The 25,386-nt window shown below is 38.5% G+C and overlaps 1 protein-coding gene across 3 annotated transcripts in view; it reads right to left on the bottom strand.

Moving 5' to 3' along the window:
• Positions 1 to 25,386, bottom strand: part of PHF21B (PHD finger protein 21B) — a 171,575-nt gene that overhangs the window by 21,832 nt on the left and 124,357 nt on the right. For all 3 annotated transcript variants that reach the window (XM_050713223.1, XM_035550983.1, XM_035550984.1), the window contains 3 exons: positions 19,907 to 19,999; positions 7,213 to 7,563; positions 4,893 to 5,015 (listed from right to left, as the gene is read on the bottom strand). In XM_050713223.1, coding sequence (XP_050569180.1) covers positions 4,893 to 5,015; positions 7,213 to 7,563; positions 19,907 to 19,999 — 567 coding nt within the window. The remainder of the gene's footprint in view (positions 1 to 4,892; positions 5,016 to 7,212; positions 7,564 to 19,906; positions 20,000 to 25,386) is intronic.

Below are 25,386 nucleotides of genomic sequence, written 5' to 3'. Positions count from 1 at the left end.
CTGAACTTTTCAATGCTATATATCTGTTAATAATTAACAAGACACCTTAAGCATATTGAAATCTCCCCCCCCCCCCAAAAAAAAAAAAAGAATAATTCAGAAATTGTTTGTCCCAAGTTACAGAAAGAATATCACATGTGTGAACTGTGAAGGGGTCCGCTGATCCCTTATCTTGCCTCAATGGGGAAGCTAACAAACATCTCCCACTGATAGTGGTGAACTCATTTTACAGTGAGGAATGTGATCTAAAAAATGATTCAGAATTTTTGGTACACTGTGTACACACAAACCACATCTGCATACTAACAAAACTTTGAAATATGCAATATAATTATAATTGCCTAATTATAGGGCAATTACTAGAGCAGACTCTACATTTTCTGTCAGAGATTTTTCATTGGGAATTTTTTTCCAATGAAATTTCCTGCAAGAGAAAGTTTTGCTGAAGATTTAATTCCTTTTTTTTTTTCCTTAAAAGGAAAACTGAAATTCTGTTGTGTAGTTTGAAGCCCAAATATAACCAAACTACTTGGTTTTGCGTCACATCTATGGTACCGTGGGGCCTCCTCTCTCTGCTGTGCTGAACAACCTCATTGGGTCATGCTACCCAAGTGGCATTTTCACAAGGTGCAATTCCACAGAAGAGACAATCTGGCTAGAAAAACCAAGCTATTACGAATCTAGCAAGCAAAACTCACAATCCAGCTGTGATAAAGCACCCAAAGACCATTGAAAGATGTAATTATCATACTCACCCAAAATAAAATGCGTAGATTTAGGTTGAACTAAAATTGAGTGTTTAAGTGGTAGATGGTCAAAACATTCTGTTTCAATCAGAGAAGTGTCAGGAGAACATATTTCAACACTTCCGAGTCAAAATTAGTTTGACCTTCTTGTTTGTGAAACACCTGATGATTCAACTTTTCATTTCAGCCCATTGTAAAATCAACTACTAAGTTATTGGAAGTACCATTTCCTTTGCAATTCTGACTTCCACATAGTGAAACTAAGCACATCCTCATTTTACAGATGAAAAGATCTAGCTAAGGGGTGGGTTCTTCACAAATCAGAGGGTCAGGATTGGATATCCTTATTCTTCTTACATCTGTGAAAACATCTACATCAAAAAGGTGAACTAACAAAGTCATAAGATAGGAATATTGTCATTCCATGATCTCCTAGTGCGTAATTCTTCCTGTAGATTAAAAAATGGTCATGTAGAATCTCATCACTGCAATTTAGATAACATTCATGCTATATTTCTGCCTTCCATAACTGTGGTAATGACAAGCACATGTACATTTGCACATCAGACCTTGATTTCATTAATGCTCACTCCTTACATGTCTAAAACACCAGCTAGGCATGGTGGGGGCTCCACACATGAAGGGAAAGATGAATATTTGATCAGAGACCCACTGTGTAGATCTGAGAAGAAAATTTGTCAATTGAGTAGAATTACAAGCTTCACTTCACCCTCACTAGAAGTAACTTTATGGCAGGATGTCTCAGTGCTCTGAGCAGAAGTCATAGTAACATTTAGATATAAAATCAGAAAGTTGGAATGGTTAATGTGTGATTGTATGTTCCCACTGGAGCACAGATTGCCTATATTACCCAAAGATGAGACTGTAAAGGGAGCATACGTTTTCTGACATCTAAACTAAAATTATTTCAGTACTGGCACGCTTGATAAATTTCTTCTCTTTATACTAAATGTATTTGAATACATATCTAATTAAATGTAATGACGGCATACTTGCTTATGAAGAGCTTTCATAAATGGACTTGATAATTATCTCACTATTAAAGACAGGAAGGGTTAGGTTTTATAGATATTTGAAATATGGTTCCTCTTTAAAAATCCCAATAGAAGCGGTATTCATTTTAACAAGCACATTATATTAACAGCATATTTGTTTTCATGGGTTTTGCTGTTTCACACTCTTGCAGCTCATTGGATTCCACTCAAAATACTAGTTCCACTGCAAAGCTTTACTGTCACGCATCACAGAGAAATGGCAATGCAATGTTGTTTCTGCTCTGTGTAGGAATCCACAAAATTGATTCTTTGATTTCTCCATCTTTTCAATGCAGGCTCAACTCTAGCATTTAGTCCACAATAGCAATGTGTCTCTCTTGTCAATTCTTAAGTAGGATTAAAATCACTGTTAGCTAAATAACCAGCATTTCTGGCAGTAATTTTTATTTTAAGTAAAAGAATGTTAGAATGTGCAGGAAAATGCTGCCAGCAATGTAAAATTTTAGTAATACACAAACCGAAATGCAAAAAGTTTTGTGCAATTCTAACTGCTTCTTCTGTGCTGAACTCAGATACTTTTAAGTAAAACAAAACAAAACAAACAAAAAAACTTAGAAGCATACTGATGACAAAAAACAAACAAAAAACAACAAAAACAGCCATTTGCTCCACAGAGGGATCACTCCCTCGTGTAATTCCTTAACTTCTTTGCAGAAATCATTCTGGTGGGAGAGGCCCCATTACTAGACAGGCGGCAATTTAGTTCGGCAGTTAATGGCCTCCATCCTCACCAGCACCTGGCTTAGTGAAGGGAACAGGACACCATTCTCCCAGTCACTCCTCAGCCTCCGGATGACAAAACCCACACAGCTCATGTCCCAGGAGAAGGCTCTGACCACTGGACCTGGACATCCTGGCTGACTGACTCCCTCCATCCCTTCTGGGAAAGCCACTCCATAGCCACTCATCCAGGACTAACGGCTGTGAAATACAGGCACAGCGAGATTTGCTATAGTCTAAGGATACTTGGGAAAGAAGAAATCTTAGGTTTATGCAAAAGGAATACATATTTCAGGGCTGCTGTGTCCAGAGCTAGCTTCCTGGCTTCCCAAAAGAACAACCAAGCCAGAAACAAAAGACAACCAGCAGGTTCTCAGTCTTTTGTGTTTGTTCAGATATGCTTAGAAACTGCAGACAGAACTCCTGGCTACTGTTAGGTCTGGTTACTTCTGGTTTATTTATTTTGAATTTTACATTTAATATGTTAAATCCCAGTCTGTCATGACTGACATTTATGTAGAGACATACTCAAGTTCCTGCCTCAGTTTTGTGCTTTGAAGATAAATAAATGTGTGGAAAGAAGTGCCTGGACTGCTTATTTTCTTAAAAAAAATACCATGGTATCTTTGTTACTCTTTGCCTTAAATTCAATCGTCTGTTAAACAGCTATGAATGCTTTTAGAAATGTGTGTTATGTCTTTTCACAAAGCAAAACAAAGATTTTTACAAAACCATTTTTTTTTGTAATTACATGTTCTATTTATGTCATTACATGTTTACACTAATTATGCTGTTAGTTCTAATTACACTAATTGTATAAATACATGATAATCAACTAAAGTTTACTTTCAAAGAACAAAAGAAATTAACTCTGGACTTACATATTTATGGCTGTGAAACAAATCTATGAAAAGTCACACTTAAGGGCATAGCTTCAGCATCCTACACAGAAAATTGTGTTTGCTAAGACATCCTGTATACATGGTAGGAACAATGTTCTTGGTTACAAAAAAAGACAGTCAGAGGAGCCAAAGGCACCAGGATATACTAGTTAGCAATTCAATGGAAAGCTCATTAAATTTAAGAATGCTATACCATAATCTGTCCCGAGTTGCACGGTCTCTTTCTGCATTCCTCTGGAAGATTTTTGCTCAGTATTCTTTTGTGGGGAATAAATTACGGTCAAAGAAAAATGGATTATTTTTTTTCTAGCATTTTCTTTTCAAGCAGGATCTACTAGCCTTTCTGCCCCCTAGGTGCTGGACAATAAATAATCTTTTGGAAATAGTTCCTTAATGACAACAGATGCAGTCCCATCATTCAGTGGTAACGAAGATTCACATGAAGGTCAGATTTTAAACTCGGAGGTTTCATAAGCACAGTTCTGCAGGGCTTTTGCATAAACCTGTGATATTCTAGGTTAAAAGCCACAATATTTATCCCCTAACACTGTTCCAACTTTTGTCTTCAAATGTCACAAGGAGTGACATTGCCCACATAACATTAAAAATTTATATTGTGATAGTTCTCTTAAACTTAGAATGCCAAGGATGCTTTCTTGCTCTAAACTTACTAGAATAATAAGGTTAAGATTTCACATTATATGAACATTTCCGCACTGTAAGTAAATGCAGTTTGTATAATTTCTCGAATTGCCTCAAAAGTATTTACAAGCTAATTTGAATACATCTAGTCAAAACCAAAACGCCTGTTAAACATAGATTCCATTTCTACAAGGTCTTCTGATTTGTATTTTCAGTTTCCATAGTAAATATAGTTCATTAAAGAGATTTAATCTTATTACTTGCTTTCTTCTCTCTTCCCCAATTTGAACAATTTTAATGTGTTTCAGACTAGAAAGAATCTGTGTACATGTGGGAATGTGGGATAACGCATACAGCAAATGCAAGGAACTATATTGTTACACACAATCTAGAGATTGCAAGATTCATTACAAATAAGATGAAAATGTAAAAGCCCATCTTACAAAAGAAATGTTAATTCAACCTCATATACAGCCTGTAAATCCGGTGTTACATATTCAATAGCATAAAAGAAAATATTTTCAGCTTTTATATACCTTTCACAAGAAATACAGCTATACTCAGGCAAGGTGCCTGGATTATTACGATGCCTACAATTCTTACATTTTTATGACACTGGGAGGTTTGAAAGATGCAAACCAAATTTGTCAGAACAACTCACAGGGGCAGAACACACCTTTTGCAGTGAACCATAAGCACAAAATCAGTAATTATGTATGCACACAGAAAAAAAAATTAGTAATGACCCCTAAAACTTAATCATACTGTAGCTCATTTATTAAAATAATAATTTTTTAAAAAGTCACCTCTGGATTTTCCTCCTTTTTCTTTTTGGTAGCAGGGGATCCCTGAGCTGACTCTTCAGGAAGTTTCTTTGTCTCCACTTTACTTTCTGTCTGGGTTTGGACTTGAGGCTGAATAATGATAACCTAAAAGACAACATACAAATAAAAGAACAGAATTCACTATATAACTAGAATTTTCTGCCTGAAAATGTGATTCTTCATTGTAGTGTTAGTTGATACCTACATAGGCAACAAATACGTCACAAGCCAAAAATATTAAAAACTGGATACCTAGCTTAGGCCTCTAAATATTCTGAAAATGAATTTTTATAGATGCATCATAAACCAGCAGCAGCCTAAGGGAGCCATTTGATCAGCATCTCCGAAAATTAGGACACTTTCTATTTAGAGGGCTCCTGAAGCTGATTCAGTGGCCTACCTTTGGTGTTCATATTGCCAGTGATTTTGTTTCCTTTTATTTTATTTCACAGAGACATAGAAGAGATGGAACTACTACACATTCAAAATAAGAGTCTCATCTCAGTTATTCCAGTGTTATTACAGAGTAAGTACATGTGGATTGGAAAGAAGATGCTCCTTAGCAATATTGATGTGACAGATCAGAGTTCAGTCCTCAGCATTTATGGGTTATAAGCAGTGGATATCCAGTTTTGCATAAACAAAATAAAATATATGTTTTAAATTAAAATTAATTCTGGTTAGAACCTTAGCCATCGGAATTACTACACAGATCTCTTAGGCATGCACAAGTGTTTGTATGTCCATCTGCTACTATTTGAATTACCACATAAAGATTTACATGTTTCAGATAACATTACCTCAGAAGCTATTAAATTAAAAGGAATGAAAGCCAATTTCTAACCACGGAACTATACGTGACTTTACACCCATACTCAAAGCTTCATAAAAGAGTACAGAAGAGCTTCCCAAGGTCACCTTCTTGATGAAGGTTATTGGATTTGAACACTGGGCCTCTTCCATCTATTTCACTGCTAACCTTCAAAAAATTTATTTAATTGTTATATACTTTATCTCAACTCAGTCACTCTAGAAGACTCAAGAGCATAAAAAGTTTTTTTTTTTAACCAGTAGCCAGTTAAAGTAAGAAAAATAAATCATGTTAGAAAAATGTAGAAGAGATGCTTACTTTTATTTACCTCACAAACCATCCTACATCCTGTATTCTTTCTTAGCACTGTATGGGAACCTGTGCTGCCAACAAAATCCGGGGTAGCAGGACCTAGCAGTAAATTACAATGAATGTCCGCTGGGTACATTGGCAGACTTTATTGAATCTGTTTCTGGTACATGAGTGGAAAAGTTCTTATATTTCAAAGCTAAAAAGACACACAAAGTGGAAACAAGAAATTTGTAACTTGATTTTTTCCTACTGATCTACTGATCGGTTTTGAAACCCCGAGCTCTCATTTCATTTGCCCATGGAAAAGAAGAAGGGAATGCCTGATTATTTGATACACTCCCCTGGGATCAGTTAATATAACTGATATCTCTGTATAATTGAAGAGGGAGTCCATGGGAAATTTGAGCCTGCACAGAATTCAGGGACATTATTAGTAAGAAATGGTTTAAGTAAAGAGAAGATCATATTGTTCCATTAACATCAGGCTACACAATGATGCACTTTGGTCCATCTAAAATCAAGGCATGTACACAGACAAATGTCTACTGGCGTCCAGGTGTCCCCTTAAGGATTTTTCCACTGCTTTCTGATTATTTCCTTCAAAAGGAACCACAAGCACCACTCCGTCAGGGCTTTGCACTCCCAGAGGAACCACAAGTACAAGAGAGATAAGGACATACTGGAAAGTGTCCAACAGAGGGCTACCAAGATGGTAAAGAGACTGGAGCATCTCTCCGATGAAAAGAGGCTGAGAGAGCTGAGACTGTTCAGCCTGGAGAAGAGGAGGCTCAGGGGGGATCTTATTGATGTCTGTAAATACCTGAAGGGAGAGTGCAAAGAGGACAGAGCCAGACTCTTTTCAGTGGTGCGCAAACTGGAAGACAGGAGGCTTCCTCTTAACATCAGGAAGCCCTTCCATGCTGTGTGGGTGACAGAGCACTGGCACAGGTTGCCCAGAGAGGTTGTGGAGTCTCCTTCTTGGAGAACTTCAGTAGCCACCAGGACGTGGTCCTGGGCAGCCTGCTCTGGGTGGCCCTGCTGGAGCAGAGGGCTGGGCCAGATGGCCTCCAGAGGGTCCTTCCAGCCTCAGCCCTTCTGTGATTCCATGACCATTCTGCTCACATCTGTGCCATAATTCCTGAGTTTGGCAGCCGAAACACAGCAAGAAGCAGAACCTACCTTGCTGTCGGCACTGATGAGGAGTGGTTGCACTTTGATGCTGTCGTTGACCACAGAGACGGTAGCGCTAGTGCTGATAGGAGTTGCATTGTTGGGGGAGGTGGAGATGATGGCGTACGCCACACCGGCACTGCTCAGTGGTGACGAGAGAGGGGTAGGCTCGGTGACGCTTTGCGACTGGCTGTTAGGCGTCTGTACATGGCTGACGGTGTTGTTGGCAGTGGGGAGGGCAGGGCTGGGGTTTTTGATGCTGACGACAGTAGCCTTTTGGAAGGTAGGAGGCTGCTTGGATGGTTGGTCTCTGCACGGGGAAATAGGGAGGCTGTCTGGAATCAGGGTCTTTGGCCTAACCTGCAAAGAGGGTTAGATGTTATTAGGCATAATCCAACACTCTAGTGGAAAAACACTGCATACGTGCACTCTAGCCGTAGAGCCTCTAGTTGTATTAACCACACCACAGGAGCACCTAGAAAAATGTAGTGTAGCAACTTGAAGTAGACAGCCATTCATTCACTTGCAGATGTATTCCCAGCACTCCCCAGCTGAGTCATTTTGTAGTCCCTAACTCATTGCAATGCTAAATAAGAAGGGAGAAAAAAGTCAATTCCTCACTTTTATTAGCACACATCCATACACATGCTACTCAAGCCACATTCAGGCCTCAGTAGGCATGTTTAAGCCAAAGCCTTTTTCCAAAGAATGGAAAACCCAGATGCAATAATTTCCTGTTCTGAAGGACACAACACTCTTGCTATGAATTAAGGAGTGGGAATTGAATCATTAAGGGAGTTGTGGGAAAGCATTTACAGGAACATTAAGTGTATGCACATCGTTTGTACTGGTGGATCAGTGAATGAAGATCCTTATATTCTTAAGACATGTTCAATGGACACAACCACTCAGCTCAACAACAACAACAACAGAGAGAAAGACAGGGAAAAAAAGACAACCACAAACGTTTAACTTAGTATTTTGTGCTGTAAGGAAAAAGCTGATATGCGGCTGTGGGTGAGTAAAGAAGGCACTTCTTTAAAGAAGGCACATGGATGGATGGGGAAATCATTTGCCAACATTTGTGAAGACTGAGGTTTTACACAGAGCTGTGAATGATAGCTGAAAACAATTGTCTCCAGCTAATGTGATGTGTTTCCAGTGGGGTAATTAATGTCACCCTGTCAACATGGCTCTGACTTAACAACGTGTTAAGTACAGTTCCAGAATCGAAAATAAATAATTTAAACTGCTTCACATGAAGTTAACTTCACTCCTAGCTTATTCGTTAACATGGCCACATAAAACAGCCGGCTCCCTCTGTGCTTATTTCATCCTGTCACTTCTCACACCCTCCATACTGTGAAACAAAATGACAAGCTGCAGCAGTCAGGCAGTGGAAACAGCTGCCTGTGCTGCTGTGCGTCAGCCAGCAAGAGCCCTTCCAATGATGCTGCCTCCAATCTCCAGCCTAAGTAAGCCATTTAATGAAAAGGCAGAGATTCACTGATGTAGGGAAAATCATCTCTCAAGGCTGGCCGTCATCCTCTATCACATCAAGGAGGAGCTGTACCCATTTCTCCTTGCAGAGAATATGAAGCATGGCAGCACACGTATCTCAACTCTTTCTATTCCAGTAGCACAGTGCTCAGTTGCCACTTGGCTCCTAAAACTGATGAATAGTATAAACATGCATTAGAAGCACAGTCCTGCTTAGGAGCACTTAAACTACAAGTAATCAAGGCAGGTGTAAAATGAAAGAGCAAACTGAGGCAGACAAGAGGCTTTGCCCAAAGTACAGCGGCAGACGAGTGACAAAGCTGGGAATCTGTTGTGTTTGGCTCACAACTTCAAATTAACACCAAAAAGCCTTGCAGACTCAGTGTGAAATGACTCAAAGCTACACTAAAGAAGAACTAACCATGCTCAAGGGATTCTGACAGTAAACGAAATTTTTTGCTCTTTTTCCTCCATCTCATGAGTTCCACCCCACATATTTTATGTAAGGGTTATTTGGTTTTATTATTGAAGATACCAGACAAATACTCTGGTCAAGATATTTAAGAAGGCAGTCTACGTTTAGCTTCATATTCAAAATTAATTAATGGTCTTATTTTATTTTCAAAAGCAGTGCACAGAGGTTTTGTTTAGAACCATCCTAGCCCAGGCATTTTGCAAAACTAAGGCTTCTAACATGAACAACAGCCCAGTGCAATAGCAGTCATGAAGCAGAGACAGACTCTTAAAGCATTCATGTCTGTATCAGAGTCAGTTATACAAGCAGATATTTTAACATCTATTTTTATATTTTCATAATAGTATCCTTTTTCCTCCTGTGTTATATCTTATATAATTCTTTCATATGTAAGCCTTTAACAAGTTGCTCATGCCCATGTGCTCAGAGATATGTGCACAGAAATAGTGTTGTTATTCAGAAAAAGTCTGAGACGCTTGGCAAAATACAGTTAAAATGTACTCTCATGGCCAAAAAAATATAAATTTAATTGTAAGCTGTTTGGCAAACATCTAAATGATGGATCTCTCCTTAAAACAATTTTCTTGTAAATTTGTATAACATCAGTTACCAACAGAAATACTGTAAACATGCAAACAGATAAGTACATATATACAGGGAGAAAAATAAATAAATAGTATCTCAGATCCAAGATTCAATGTAACAGTCACTGGGATCTTTAAAAAAAATCAAGTCTGACAAAAAGTCATCTCTGTAGTTTTTCTAGCCAAAAGCTGTCATGCAGTCTACCCAGATCTACTGTATCTGTCACTCTTACTTGCATGTTTATATTTAACCAAAAGCCTAATTAAAACTAAATGCCTATATATATTCTAGCTACATAGTTATCTTTTCTACACTATTACCTATATATGTATTGATTGTCAGATGTAATACTTCAATGAATTCTATACACGCTCTTTACACAATTATATTCATTCTGCAAGTTGTGGATGAATGCATATGACTGTGCTATATAATAAGCTATTCCTGCACAATTAAACAGATGTAATTTTCCAAAGTAACATATTCCCTATAGAGCACTACCTATTGAAGTATTTGATCTGATTTAGCGCACGTGAACATAAGCTGGGGATTTTCTGCCACCTTGTGATACGAAGGAGGTATAGCGGTCTTCGTTGTCCAAACCTCTGCAAATTCCCTGACAAGTTCATTTAACGTTGTGAAAGTAGATTTATTACAGAATAATAAAAAGGGTTGAAAGTTTCAGGTGCTCCTAGCATGAGTTAAAGCTAAAATAAGTTAAAATAATATTTATTTCCTCAGCCCACAGGCATGCATCCAAAAAAAGAAAACAAGCACAGAAAGCCATTCCCCTCTGCAGTGCTCTAATACCTGTGAATTGAAACACTAGGCATAGTACTTAAAAAGCAGCCAGGCTAACATTTAGCAGAGTTTCACATTTAAAAACTAACCTGCTATAGTACTCTGTGAGAATAAATGGTGTTATCTGGGAAGGAAAAAAAATGAAGGAAAGAGCTAACAAATTCCTTTCCCACACTGCAAAGCTGTAGCTTAAATTTGGGAGACAGAAGGGAGACAGCAGCACCAGTAGAAATCTGTCAGCTGACAATCACCAATGAACTGTATTTTAGATGGAAGGTAAGAAAGAAGCCTTTTCTACTGAAAGTAGCATAGGTTGGATGGCACCAGTCCCCATTACAAGAGGCACAACATTACAAGGTGCATAAATTTGGAAAAGGAGAAAAAAAGAGGAAGTAACAGACAGCATGTGTGTCACAAAGAGAAAACCACAACTGTTTCTCCTGTAGCTCAACCCTCCTTTCCCCAAATATCTTTCATTTAACTTCTGACAGCTGTCAAAGCAGAATGTGATACTACCAGGGCTATAAATGTACGGGAAGAGAGGGCTGTTGCTTGAATGTAATGATTTCACAAAGCCACGTTGTTCTTGAGTGTGCTCAATAACCACAATAAAAGAAACATTTGATTTTAGGCTGCAATATTCAGACACCCATGGTACTTCCCAAATAGCCTGCAGGTGAGTACGGTGTTTGAGAAGATACTTCCAGACTTGAGAATTCACAAGGTGGCTGTCTACTTTTCAGGTAGGGAACTAACATGGAGCCTGATCCTGTGACATGTGCAGGGTGCACTTTTGTTCAGCAATCTCTAATTTCATATATTTTAAAGAGTTTAAGATCAGAAGGGCATCAGCTCCTGTGACTAACGTAACTTTGTGTACATCCTATATCATTAAACTCCATCCGGATGTCCCTGTGTGAAGCCCAAAGGCTTCCATTATACCAAAACATCATTCCAGCTCTCAAGAGCGCAAATTGTTGAATACCTCAGAGGTGCATGAACGGTTGAGTGGCAGAGGTGGGAGAGCCTGGTATGTCACCATTGACAAAAGCAACTGTGGTCACGGGCAATCTATTTCCTGAGCTACATTCCATCAGGTAAGCTACTTATGTGCTGTAGTGAAGAAAAAGAAGGTAAGATAAAGAAGATAAACCCTTACAAAATAAGCCCTCAAGATCCAACCCAAAGAAGTATGGGGGAGAAGGAGGAGAAGAGAACAAAGACACATGATTCCTCCCATCTCTGTGGGCAATGATATGCAGGTCCTAAAAGACAGGATTTAATTAGAATAGTTATCTCGGTGCAGATCTGCAGGTGCTATGAGAATTCTGGCAAATGTGTTCTCCTTACGACCCAGTGAGGAAGGGAAGATGATAAAAAAAGTACTTCAACTACAAAACCAAAAGGGATTATCGTGATCCTCCAGCTCACAAACTGGCCATAGAACTTCCCCCAGAAACCGAAGGCTCATTTTAACAGAAAATACAAAGAACTTCTTAATGATGAATTCATCATCAGCCCAATAAACTGTTTTAATATTTCATTACACTCGTAACTGGCATTTTATTGCAAGGTTGAAATTGCCTAAGTTCAGCTTCCAGTCCTGGATCTTGTTATAGCTTTGTCAGCAGCACTGAAAAGCCCTCCCCCTCCCTATACCAGATATCAGCTGGATCGTGCTCAGCATCAATCAGCGCTTCATACTGGCAGGGCCGATCTGTATGAGAGTAAATTTTTCATCTCAACGCAATATCACATTGCCTTTGAGAGAAAGACCATTATTCACACTTTATTTTCACTTCACCCTTGTACTTGGAGCTTAAAAACAAAAACTCAAAATGGATTTGGCACAATTCATATGTCACAGTGGCAAAGTGCTGGGAGCAGCAGACAGAGCTTTCATTCTTGAAAAGCTTTAGAGGATCACACAGAAAACATTAGCAATGGCTGATAAAATGAGTGCAATGTGGAGTAATTATATCCTTCACCAGAATGAACAGATGCACACTGACTTCAGTAAAGCTGTGTCTATTTATGCCAGCTGAGGGCTGACTCTCCATCTTTTTTTTAGATCACCAAAATTTGGGCAAAAGAAAAAATTATTCATAACTTCACAACAATGAAACACCCTAAAATACGGTATGCCCAGCAGACTTAAATATGAGCATTTCCACCTTGCTTGATTTTTGGTTCCTTTCCTGATAAGCTCCTGTTGTCTTCGGCTTGCTCTGAGAGCACAGACAAATTAAACACAGTTTATTTTTTTGCCACAGCAGGAAGATTTAAAAACACAAGTGACTATGGATCCATATATGTTTTTTATGGATCCATATATGTTTTTCTTCCTTCCCTTTGATGGAGCTACACAAAAGAGAAGTTTCTCTTCAGTGTGCACCACAAGGAAATGCCATGCAAGATGACCCAGCTCAGGGAGTCCTGTCCCCAGATAACATCAGCTTCTCCTTATCATCTGCCGCTGTCCCTGAAATACGAGCTTGGAAAGCCACAGAAGAATGATATGAAATGCAGAACAAAAGCCAAGCAAGTATACTAGCCCACATTTTCAATCCTTTCTGCTCTGGACTGGGTGAGCTGGGAAGAAATCTTAATCTTCACCGAAATCAACAGCAAATTTTAACAGGCTTCAGTATGACCAGAACCACAGCTAGCACCTCAAAATGAACACCCGTCTCTCATTTTACATGCTGTGCAAAGTAAATACCCCAAAATCACTCTGTGATATTTTGACATATATTCAAATCACACGCACTATATTGGATGTTTTCCTCTGGACTGTATACCTACTATATTTTAGTACCTCAATTTGTTAGTCATGGACAGCCAACTTTAGTGACAAGGTGATACCCAGATAACATAACCCCTGTACATTTTTTAAGACAACAAAGGTATTTCATTAAGTTTTATTTCTTCTTCAGCCTTGCTTGATACTAGAAACAGAAGTTTTGCTCAGAGAAATGTTCATGCTGGAATCTGTCAGCTCTGCTTTCTGCGGATGTTGGCAGAAGGCAGTCAGGTGGGAGTTCTTTATTAAAAACGTTATCAGTATTTTGAACACAGAACTGTATTTTCAGAGGAACTTGACTGACTTTTGCTAATGAAACGTACATCTCTCCTCAGTTATACTTCCTGTATTTTCTGGTTTGGCATCGCTGCTATTGAGTTGGTGATTCATTAAGTGGCTTTTTTCCATTTACAAAGGGGAAAACTACCATTAAATCAGCAAATTAAAATCAATATTATTTCAAAAAAAAAAAAAAAGAAAAACAAAAAACAACACACAGGGGTTGAAGTTGACAAGGATTTCTGTTTTTTTGTTCCGCACAATGATTCTGTCCTTGAATATGCAGTTATCTATGTGCCTCTGAGGAAAGAATTTAATCCTTATTGTTTAGGATTACAATAGAAGTATAAAAGCTAGACTGTGATTTAACACAACAGTCAATAACTTACTTCTATTTCTACTCTCCTCATTATTTCAAGCCAGCTTGCTTCTCTCTCAGATACTCATCTATGATTAACTTGCTTCAAGTTAAATACAAAGTGTCCATGAAACCTTTAGGCACAACAAACATCTGTCTGCTCTCTTCCTATCCTTACACATCTATAGGTGGGCTCAGGACCAACCCACACAACCAGGCTTTCCTTGAGCCCAAATTCTGCTGTCACTTTAAAGACCAGGATGTCACTGTTTCATGCTGTCCACCATGCTAAGAGCTTTTTGTGATTCTGGACAACAATAATGGCACATTATAATGATTTGACCAGCCATGACTAGTCAAAACCAAAAAGCTTAAATGACGACATAACTCTGCTCAGGGTTTAAGGAGCTGAGACTGGATGAAGCATCACTAGTCTTTACGTATCGTGTCACCATTATCCACAATGACAAAAACAGGTTCTGTTTGGTGGCAGCCTGAACCAGATGAAAGCACACAAACAGTTCAGATATCAAGAGGTGAAAGTGAAAGTTTTAGGGACATGAAGTGGTGCAATGACTTCCTCCAAGCTTCTGCTGAGGTACTGCAGACTGGGACAACCTTTCTTTCAGGCTGTTGTGTGACCAGAGTCCTACCACAGGCTTATACAACTGACAATGAGGCTCTGAGAGGCAGCACAGTCCAGACCTAAGCCAGACATGGATCTGAATCCATCATTTGCATGGATGCAAATGGCGTCAGTGGAGAAAGGGGACAGTTCTCACCTTCCTGATACTCTGCAAAACAGTATTTGATTTGGAGAAACATGAGACTTTACCTGGGGGAAAAGGTACAGTGTCAAGTGTTAAAACGGCTTGAATTTTTCCTGTATGTTGTATAGTTTAGGCTCCTACTTGCAGACTATCATGGAGATCAGTCTTTCCAGATCTTTTTCAAAATGTTCATGACACTGACTATATCTGAAAGACTCAAGAATCAGCAATCCCAGTTCTTCTTCACCACCACCATGGATAAGTTCTCTAATTAAGAACAGGAACTCAGAATTGCAGAGAAGATGGAGGCATTGGGGAGAGTTTGCATCTGGGTGCAGACCCCTTTGCTACACGCATACATTCAGCTTTGTCCATACTGCCGAAGACTGGATTTCTTGTCAGTGCCAACTGACAGCATATCACCATCCTCAAGGAACACTTCTTATCACACTGCCTTATTCATACCTTCATCTGTCATGGCTGCACATGTAAAATATGTAGCATGGAGCACTCTGGATGCTCCAGCAAACCCATACCTCTGTCAGCAACACAGGCTACCCATCAAACCTATCCACTAGTGAGTAACCAAGATTCCCACAGATTTTGCAACAAAGTGACATGTTTTCATTGTAAGGGTGGTCAAGCACTGGAACAGGCTTCCTAGAGAGGTGGTTGATTCCCCAGGCCTGTCAGTGTTCAAGAGGCATTTGGGTAATGCCCTCAATAATATGCTTTAACTTTTGGTTAGCCCTGAAGCGGTTAGGCATTTGTACTCAACAATCTTTGAAGGTCCCTTCCAACTGAACTGAACTGTTCTGTTTTATTCTATCCAATATTCAAAGCTTCCCTTCAAAGGGAGTCTCTACAGCCAGACTAATGCTCATATAAGGAGGCATCTCAACCTTCTTCTCTAAGAGTTGAGGACACAAACCTCATCACTTTCAACAAAAAACATTTTCTTTGTTATCCTCCTCTGACAGAAATATACAGTGGCATGTAATTAATAGTAACATGCCTATTAAAAATAAGCAAACTGATAAAAAGAAACCCTAACCAGAACCCTCTGCTGCACATGCTTCTTCCCAAAGGGAAAGGATGAGAGAAGAAATAGCTTACAACAGATGTTAATCTTTCTGCTTGATACATTACTGGAAGGCATTCCAAATACAGTGACTAGCACTGTATAAAAGCTTATATAGAATAAAACAGATTAACAACTATATTTATTAAGGGCTACATTTTCAACCAGGCCTCTGCAAACCTTTCCTTTTAAAAAGCAATTTTGTTTCTATGTTTTCTGCATGCATACAGTCAATGAATATTAAATACTGTTGGACAACCCTTTGCTTGGTTATATACCATGCTGATTAAGTTACCTTGAATTGGATTATGCCTCCTCCTCCACTAGCATTCCAACACATCCCCCTGGAAGTGCAGAGGGTTATATACCAGAAAGGTGAATGACATCCCTCAGGGGATTATAGTCCTTTTCTCCTGTGACATTGTAATAATGACTTCACCCAATTCAATTATTCCATACTCAAAAAAAAAAAAAACAATAAAATACTCATCTCTCTCTTGCACAATCCAGTTTAACTTTTTATACAGACATGCATATCAGCTAGCTTCTTTTCCAGTTTCACAAAAGGCTGACTCATATTTAGTAGTATGATTTTTTTTTCATTTTTTAATGCCTATGCACAGTCTTAACACATTACACTTAAAAATGTTTTAGACTTAGGACACACACAGAGATTCTGACACAGACCAGTCTGTTACGACACTTCTCCTGCAGTACACGGTGTCATTGCACAGCTTGGGTTCTGGCTATAGGAGTTACTTTCCTTTTAAGAAATCTTCCAGAAGTCCTGTCACTGAGGAGGCCAGGAGCTGGTTTTGGTACACATGTGAGGAGAAGCAGCAGCTGTCATTGGGACTGTGCTGATGGTAACTATGACAAGAAATGTTATAAATGCGAATGTACACTTAGGTTTTGGGAACATCTAAAGACCACAGCCTCTGACAGGGTTCACACTGTACCTGTGATGAATAAACATGTGGCAACAAAGCAGTCCCTGCCCCTAAGTAGCCTGAAGTGATCGAATTCAGACCCTACTGAACAACACATATTAAAATCACTCCAGAAGATAAAAAATAAGCAGCTCTTGGCAGTAGAACTGGCTAGGGACTACTGAAAAACACGCATGTTTTATGTAAAGCAGCTGTGTGTACCTGTTTCTGTTTACCGCTAATCTATGTGAGAGTTCCACCATGGCCTTCTGCTGTGCAGCTCTGTGCTATTCCAGTCAGGAATGCCATCAACAAAGCAATCCCAAGCCCTGCCTTCAACCAAGACTGGAAAAATAGGCCAGAGAAATAGTATAATAATCTGATTTAACTACTATTCAAATCATCACTATCTCTCCATCAATTTGAATGAAAATTGGATTGGGCCCAAATTACTGACAACAAAATGGGAGGCTTATTTTAATATCTTTGCTGCTTTATTTAAAATGTCCCACTGGAAGAACTGAAACTAAGATTTCTCATGTGCCTTCAGGAGGCTACAGTGCGGGTGACATTTTTATGTAAAATGGTTCAAAATAAACAGATCGTCTGTATCACAGCTGGGAACTGGAGCCCTAGCCTGACATGGGGCTACCCCTCCTTACAGTTGACAGGTGCCACAAAGAGGAACAGCTCAAGAGTAAGAATGCATCATCCATGTGTTTGAGTAAAGGACCTCCACAATTTGGTTCTGAGAGTGCAGCAGAATCTACAGTTTCATAATGTCTCAGCCAACTGGAAACGTCAAAGGCCAATATAAGATGAAAAAGATGATCTGGAATTAAAATCCCAAATATCACAGGTCACAGCAGAAATTTTATTTATTTGAGGAAAACAAAAATAAATTGATATTCTGGAAAAAGTTTTTTAAAAAAAGAAAAAAGGTCCACCAAAGAGTCTTGTTTCAGTAAATAATGAATGCCTAAAGAAATATTATTTGTATTGCACAATGAACTTGTAATTAATGTTTGTTTGTTCTCCATTTAATAGCAGTTCTGCACTAAGTGACGGGATTTTGCTGCCATTTGTGAATGTGCAGATTTTGAATCTTCATTCCCCATCTGAAGGAGCTCCTGGGGGTCATACCATAAACCCATTCAAATGAACAAAACAAATGACAAGTATCCATACAAATGTGGAAAATGAGAAAGCTGTATGTATTGTTTTACGTAAGTACAGTGAAGTGCCTCAATTTACTTATGTGATGATTTTCTGCTTGACTGTAAAGTCATATCCACATGTAAAAAATTCCAAAAATTCCAAAATCATATCAAAATGTAAATTTGATCTCTTTTAAACATCAAGCAGAAAGTTTTGGTGGGGAAACAATATGGAAATGTTAAATTTATCTGCAAACTTCAGGAGGGAGAGGAACGTATAGACCATGACGAACTGCAGAGAAAGACACAGCCTGTAAATGGGGCAAGGCAGTTGCCAAAGAAGGAGGTCTGAGCCTGTAAAAAGTCAGAAAATGCTCAGAACATAAAGTACTCCTGATACTGTGGTCTTCTTTGTAGCTGCATACTTCTGTTTTAGTTTTGACAGCAGTAAGATTGCTTTGTGGTTATTTCCATTGCTATCTTTATGAAGTACAAGATTTAGTGAACTATGGCCCAGGGCTGCTGTAAAAGCACTGGTATTTCATCAATATTAAGTATGATTGCATAAACTGGCCTGAAATTAAAGACTGTGCTAGAATACAAGTGAAAAGTGAAATACAAACACAAATACTGCCATGAGCTCAACAGCATGGTAGAAGGAATCTGTGTTATTTTCAAAAAGTTCAGGAAATCAGCTTCTTCCACTTTTTTCAATTCTTCAAACTGTAATTAACACTGAAGGAAAATTTTTCTTCTTACTAACAAAAGCATAGAACACTGATGCTTCTCTAAGTGCAACATCTGCAATGTCATCATCATTGCTAAAACATAACTTTAATGATAATTTAAGCCCCTGTTACAGATCTTTCCACTGCTCTTGAACCTCATTTATTTTCAGAAGCAATCTGAAAATCTTTGACACCCCAAAATGGCAAATGTGCCATTATGCTGAAAGAACAACTGAAAAGCAAAGTCTCAAACTTGATAAGAAAACTATGACCTTCCTTTACGTTCACAACTTTTGTTTTCCACAAATGTAATTTCAAGAGAAAATTTAAGACCTTCATCTTGGAAATACTCCTTCCTCCAGGCAGATTTAGCTCATAGATCTGCTACTAGATTCTGCACTAAGAAAATAATAGGAAAAAAAATTAAGGAGCAATAGGAAGACCCAACATTGACTTCAGTGCTAGATCAATGTTCATATAAGAAAAATAGACCTCTCAGGGCCACGCAGGGAAAATAGATTTATACTTAATAATCACGAGCCTGAAAAGAAAATCATAGAACTGCAATACAACACATGCTGAAAATGACATTTAAAATTTTTGAGAAAGAGGGTTGAAATGGGGAACAAAGTGTACAGTTATGGAAACTGTGCTGGATATTCAGAAAAGAAAACTCAGGTCTTGATCTGTGAGCATAACTTGCCTTTCATTCCTACCCAGCCAATCTTGCCTCAGTCTGGCATCTGGGTTGGTTGGGCCAAAACACTATACTGGGATAGGCAGAGAGAAAGCAAGTAAGTTAGTAAAAGAGTGTATGAGTCTAAATCTTGAACAGAAAGGTTAATACTTCTACCTCTTTTTTAATTATAGATTTGCAGATTTTTGCATCTGTGATTTGCGATTCATCTTATAAAGCATAAATTTACAGTTCACCATATGTATTTTGTACTTCTACAATGTATCTGAGGTTTGCTTTTTTTTTTTTTTTATGGCTAACACAGTATGCTTCCAAAAGAAAACTGATTTTTCTGTTCTTCATAAATCGGAGAAAATCACAGCTCTGCTGTTCAACTCACCAGTGAGGTGCCCAGGTAATATACAGGATCAAATAAGTTAGTCTTTATTCAGGCAAATGAGTGTGCTGACCTACACAGGCCTGGGCACCAGAGAGGAACAGAGCAGAATACATACAAAATGACATTAAAAAAAAAACAAACCTTGGAACTGTATTTTGTACCTGAGGTAGCACTGCTGGTCCTTGTCCTGCCAACCTCTGCAAGGAGCTGACCTGAGGAACCTTAATGGGCACTGCAGTGATAGTTCCCAAAGTCTGTTGGAAGAAAAACAGTTGAACACGATTTGAAACAATGGCACAACTTTCCCAGGTAAACTTTGCCCTACCCAGCAATTCCCTTTCCAGCTCTTTGTCTCTTCCTTTGACTCGTGGCAGAAGGGTATACCACGGCAGTCCACTTGGAGCTCTCTCTCCCCTCGTAAGAGTCACTCTTCCTTCTCTTTAACCATCTCCTCAAAGCACTGTTCATTAAAGTCTGCTGTCTCCTCACCGCAGCTCCTAATTGTGAGTGCAAAGGATATGCCTCATTATTGTGAAGTTTTCTTGTAACACATGGCAAACACAACTGTGCAGCCATGGCTGAAGGCTGTCTGGGCACCAGCATGTTTTCAAAAGAGAAAGGTGAAATGCACCATGGTGAGACTTCAAAATGTGCACTGGTAAGATGATGCATTTCATGGTAGCCAGGGTCGTAAGAGAAGTTCACTGTGTCTTAGTAAATAGTAAATACTGAATTATTAAAACTGAAAGGTACTTACAAATCTACTATAGCACGCTGTAACAAAACATTCAGCAAAGATAGCATCCATTTGGGCCAACTCAACAGCTATTACCATCCACCTTCATTTTCTCTACTCACTTTTCTCTCTGTTGCATAACAATTTTACTCAAAGCTTATTTAAGAGATCTGAGGTAGCTCCTTCTATGAGGAAATACATTGCTGTCTTCTACATAAAGCTTACTCTGTAGGCAGAGAAGTGATATCTATTAACCCAGTATTGTCTTTATCCCTTATGAACACAGAAAGACACCAACAGAGTAAGCAAAATACGTTTTTGTAATACAGTCAAGAACACATGAATTCCCCACCCCTAAAAATTGGCATCTGCTCAACCCCAATTCTTTGCTGACTTCTCATCTATCTATGGTGGTACAGATATATATAGATGTACATTTATGAATTCTATTATAGGTGGTCTGAATGGCACATCTTTTTCAAGCCTCACCCACAGATGTTCCTAAAATAGTGGATCTGAGATGTTGTAAATAACTTGTACTTCATTTTCTCCAACAAAAAGAACAGAGAGTTTACAATTTTAAGATGGGGACCTAGGTCTAAACAATATTTCAGACTTTTCCTCTTTACCCTCTTTAATTCACTCACCTCCAAGTAAAGTTCCTATTTTGGTTAACTGGCCAGTATTCTTAAGACAAAGTTTAACAACTTCTATCTAATGTTTGTTAATTGCTATTGGGATGACATGGCAATATAAGCAAGCAGATGATTGTCATTACAAGAGCAAGAGACACTTAGTCACTGATCAAAAACTTATTGGGCTGCTAGAAATGGCTAATAAGGAAAGAAAAACAGGTTCAAGTGAATTTCTCTGAATTTAGCTTTCCTCTAAACAAAGATATTGGATCACAGACAGTAAAAATAAAGTATGCTAATGTTATCCCAATCTGATCATGGAATTTATCAATAAAAATGAAACTATAACATAGCCAGCTCAAGCAAAATGAGACTGTACCAGGTTTGTGCTGATATGTTATTCTCAGACTTCAGCATCAGAGTTGTAAAATAGCCTGTTTCATTTTAACTATAGTGTTTGTTAAGAATACCATGCATTTTCATGCTGAATGTTTTTAATTTACCTGTCCTACTGACTTCATATTTTCAACACTGCCACTCCTCTCAGAGACATCTGGTTATGTGATGTGATATATTCAGAAAAGTTTAAAATTTGCCAGAGTTAACCACCAAGGAGAGTTGTACAGTTATAAACATGCAAGTCATTTTTTTTTCTGAGTGCTTGTGGATTATCAGTACCCTGGATTATCTATGGAAAAACATACTCCATTAATACTATATTGAGCCAGAGAGGGGAAAACAAACAAACACAAACACAGCATTTCTACCTGAGGACACAAGAACATGCAAGATTTACCTTCCTGCATAAGTGAGGATACTGGCAGCAGAGTGAGGTAGAGAGAGTGTTTCCACTGCAGTTATCACTATAGGGTGACACAAGGGATAACAAAAAATGGGAAGGATACTAAAACTGTCTGAATTAATGACTTCTTTGTCCTCTCTACCATATCATGGTCTCACACACTGGGGAGGACAACATGATGAATTCCTGCAGTCTGGAGGGAAGGAGAACCTGAGCTGCCACCTGCTGCTATCACCACTTATTAGATGTATCACCACTCCCCGCTTTATACTAGCATGAGCTAATTAATTCAGCCCAGTTATTTTGCTTTTTAAGGTCAATATCAAAAGGAATTTCCCAACCTATGCTAGAGGATCTAGAAGTTTATCACACAGTATGATCTACATTTTCCCTCAATTCCATCAGTGTTTATGAATAGAACAAGTTTTCTTTGGTTATGCAGTGAGTCCAAGCCAAGTTTTCTCTGCAAACTCCAAAACTTCTCTTGGGCGGCACATATACTTCTACTGCAAGCTAAAACAAGAAGTTCTTCCTTCTGGAAGGTTGTGCTTAAAGTGTGGCTGCAACTCTCATTGTTTTTATACATGTTACCACGGGCCTTGGAAAAACACATTCAGACATTCATATTCCTACAGATAGGACTGGATTTGCAAGGATTTTCAGACTGGCAGACAGAACACCACGCATCAAAATCAGAAGTGCTGACACTGAGTGAAATTGGGAATTGACTATAAAGATACAAATCAATTTGCTTGAAAGATAAGATGTGGTTATCAGTTGGTAGAATGCAAAAAAAATCCATGTCTGAGTAACAAATCTGTGCTACTTCAGATATCAATTACGAGAAAAATAAAATAAAATAAAATAAAATAAAATAAAATAAAATAAAATAAATAAAATAAAATAAAATAAATAAATAAAATAAATCTGTCTGGAATACAGTGCCTCTATCCTGTGAGAAAGGAGCTCATCTCAGCTGCTGGGTGCACTGCTGTGCCAATTCTGCTATGTTTAAAAACACACAGCAACGGAATCAAAAGGAATGTGAATGAGAAGAAACAAGAAACGCCATAAAACTACTCTGCACTCTTCTCTTGGCTTCACTTGAAAACAAAGACAGGATGTATTGTCTGTGGGTATCGGAGGAATGAACTACCATTAGTTCTGTCACCTGCATTCTCAAAAAAAAAAATCTTCCTATTTATTTTCCTGAAGTAGGAGTTCTGCAGCCATCTCAAGAGAGAAAAAACAAATTACGGCATTCTTGGGTTATGAAATTTTCAGTGACAAAGATACAGCCTACTGCTTGCAAATGCTGTTACAGTAAGAACCTGTTATTTAATATTCAAACAACGTCAGTACAAAAATCATATGGCCGAGAGAAAATTCAAAATTTTAACCTCACATTAATAATAGTACTATAGTATGGTCAGACAGAGAGCTACCTAAGAATCTACTTTAATTTTCACTCTTTGCATTGGTTTGTTATTGTTTCTCAGCATGGGCAATAAATAGATCAAGATGTTGTGTTAGAAACATTCAACAACAGAAATGTCCCAACTTTTCCTGCAACACATTTCATCTTTATCTCAAGGTACTTCACCTAGGCCAGTCTCCGTTTTAGTGATGAAAAAACTAATATCTGGGGCAAAATGACACTGTCAGGGCTAACCCGTTCTACAGGTGGAAAAGCCAGACTTCCTATTTCCAGTTTCTCATCCCTACGGTTGATTAATGTCATCTCATCTGTTGGTGCACAGTCACATTTGAGTCCCCTAATTTTTAGGTCAGTTACAACTATTTTGGTGAGCCTGGTGGATCAAACACTTGTCACTCTCTAATTCCACACTATCATTTTAATCCATGTGGCGTGCTTTTTTTTTCCCTCTCCTTCCTTTTTTCCAGTTTGTCCAAAGAGCAAGCTGGTGTACATTCTTACAAACCTTTAATTAACAGGCTGAAAAGACATTTTTCTGGCAATGCCTGACCTTTAAGCACTTTGTATGAATTTATCGATACCAGCAGAAACAATAATTTAAAAGGTTATTTTATGAGTGCTGAATAGTTTATGGCAGTGCTTTTGTCACAATAAATGAGTTTCTTATTACTACATTTACAGGTCTGAGCATTTTAATAAAAAAGGTCCATAAAAGTCAAAGATAACTTCACATCTCTCCTCTATCTAAGCCTACTTGGGCTTTTCTGGTGACACTCTGAAACACCTACAATGTGGAAGGAGTACAGAAATGTGTAGTGATGGGGGAAAGTTAAGAGCCAAATTTACGTTGACCTCACGAATTCTTTTGATTTTATACATTTAAGACAGATTTATTATCTTTAATACTGTGAAGAGTTTTCAAATAAAAACAAACTTGTCAGATATATGTCACACTGCCTAATTTACCAATCCAGCAGCACTTAATACAGGTAAGCATCTGGGAGCTTGTGACCCCTAGGTCAACTCCTACGACAAGCACCAGCCCCCCTCTTGGACTGAAAGAGGAACCTCAACCATGCCATCACCCTCTGTAACAGTTAATGGCTAATGAACGTGTATGGCCACAACATAAACCACTTCCAAACTTCTGTCTTTAGTGACCTATACAGGGTGCACGGCTACCTGGAATGCCAGGGGCACCTTTTTTGCTTGAGCCATCTGCAGGAGCCCTTGGAGAGGAAGCAGAGCAGGCCCATTGTGTGCTGACCCGCAGTCTCAGTTCTTGGGTAAATGTTTACCCAGTAGCATGCTCTGAAGGGTCACAGTTGAATTGCAAAAACAGGTGAAGAGAAGCAAATGAAATACTCTTTATAAGTGGGCAGTTTACTAAGATTATTATTATTATTAATAATAATAATAATAATAATAAAAACAACAACAACGTTCTTTAAAAGAAAACTAACCCCAAAGTCCCAAGACAGGAGGATACAGTTGCATTAAAAGCCAAAAACCAAAAAAAGTTCATCCTGTGTAACCAAAAGAAAAGGAAAAAAATTAGAAGATACTGCCAGGTGCAGCCAAAAACTAAATTCACTTCTTGCCTTCAAGTCTTCTATTAATGCCCAATAGCATTGTAGCTATTTGCTGTATCTTCTCCTCTGATGTTTCTTCTGCATTAAATCAACACTGTTCCTAGATCAAGGCACTCAAAGAGAACTGAGGGACAGAAGTATGTAGGGACAGTGGCAAGTGGAAGACACAAAAAGTGAAACAAAGCATGATATGGTCAGAGCATAAGAATTCAAAGGATGAACGCTAGAGATGGTTAGATGATAAAAAGATGCTGAGCTAGAAAAAGGGATGAGATTTGCATTGTTGGTGATCAGACTGAGGGCCATACGTTCAGTTGTCTACTCTTTGTTATGATGTTATTAGTCAACTCCTGAGTTATTAAATTCATGGCTTGGATACCTTTTGATATTAGTAAACTTCTGCATCTCAGCCCAGAGTATGCACAGGCATATATCTCG

Source organism: Cygnus atratus, chromosome 1 (assembly GCF_013377495.2).
Source record: "Cygnus atratus isolate AKBS03 ecotype Queensland, Australia chromosome 1, CAtr_DNAZoo_HiC_assembly, whole genome shotgun sequence".
NCBI classification, from domain to species: domain Eukaryota; kingdom Metazoa; phylum Chordata; class Aves; order Anseriformes; family Anatidae; genus Cygnus; species Cygnus atratus.
This window is presented reverse-complemented; position numbering and strand designations above follow the sequence as displayed.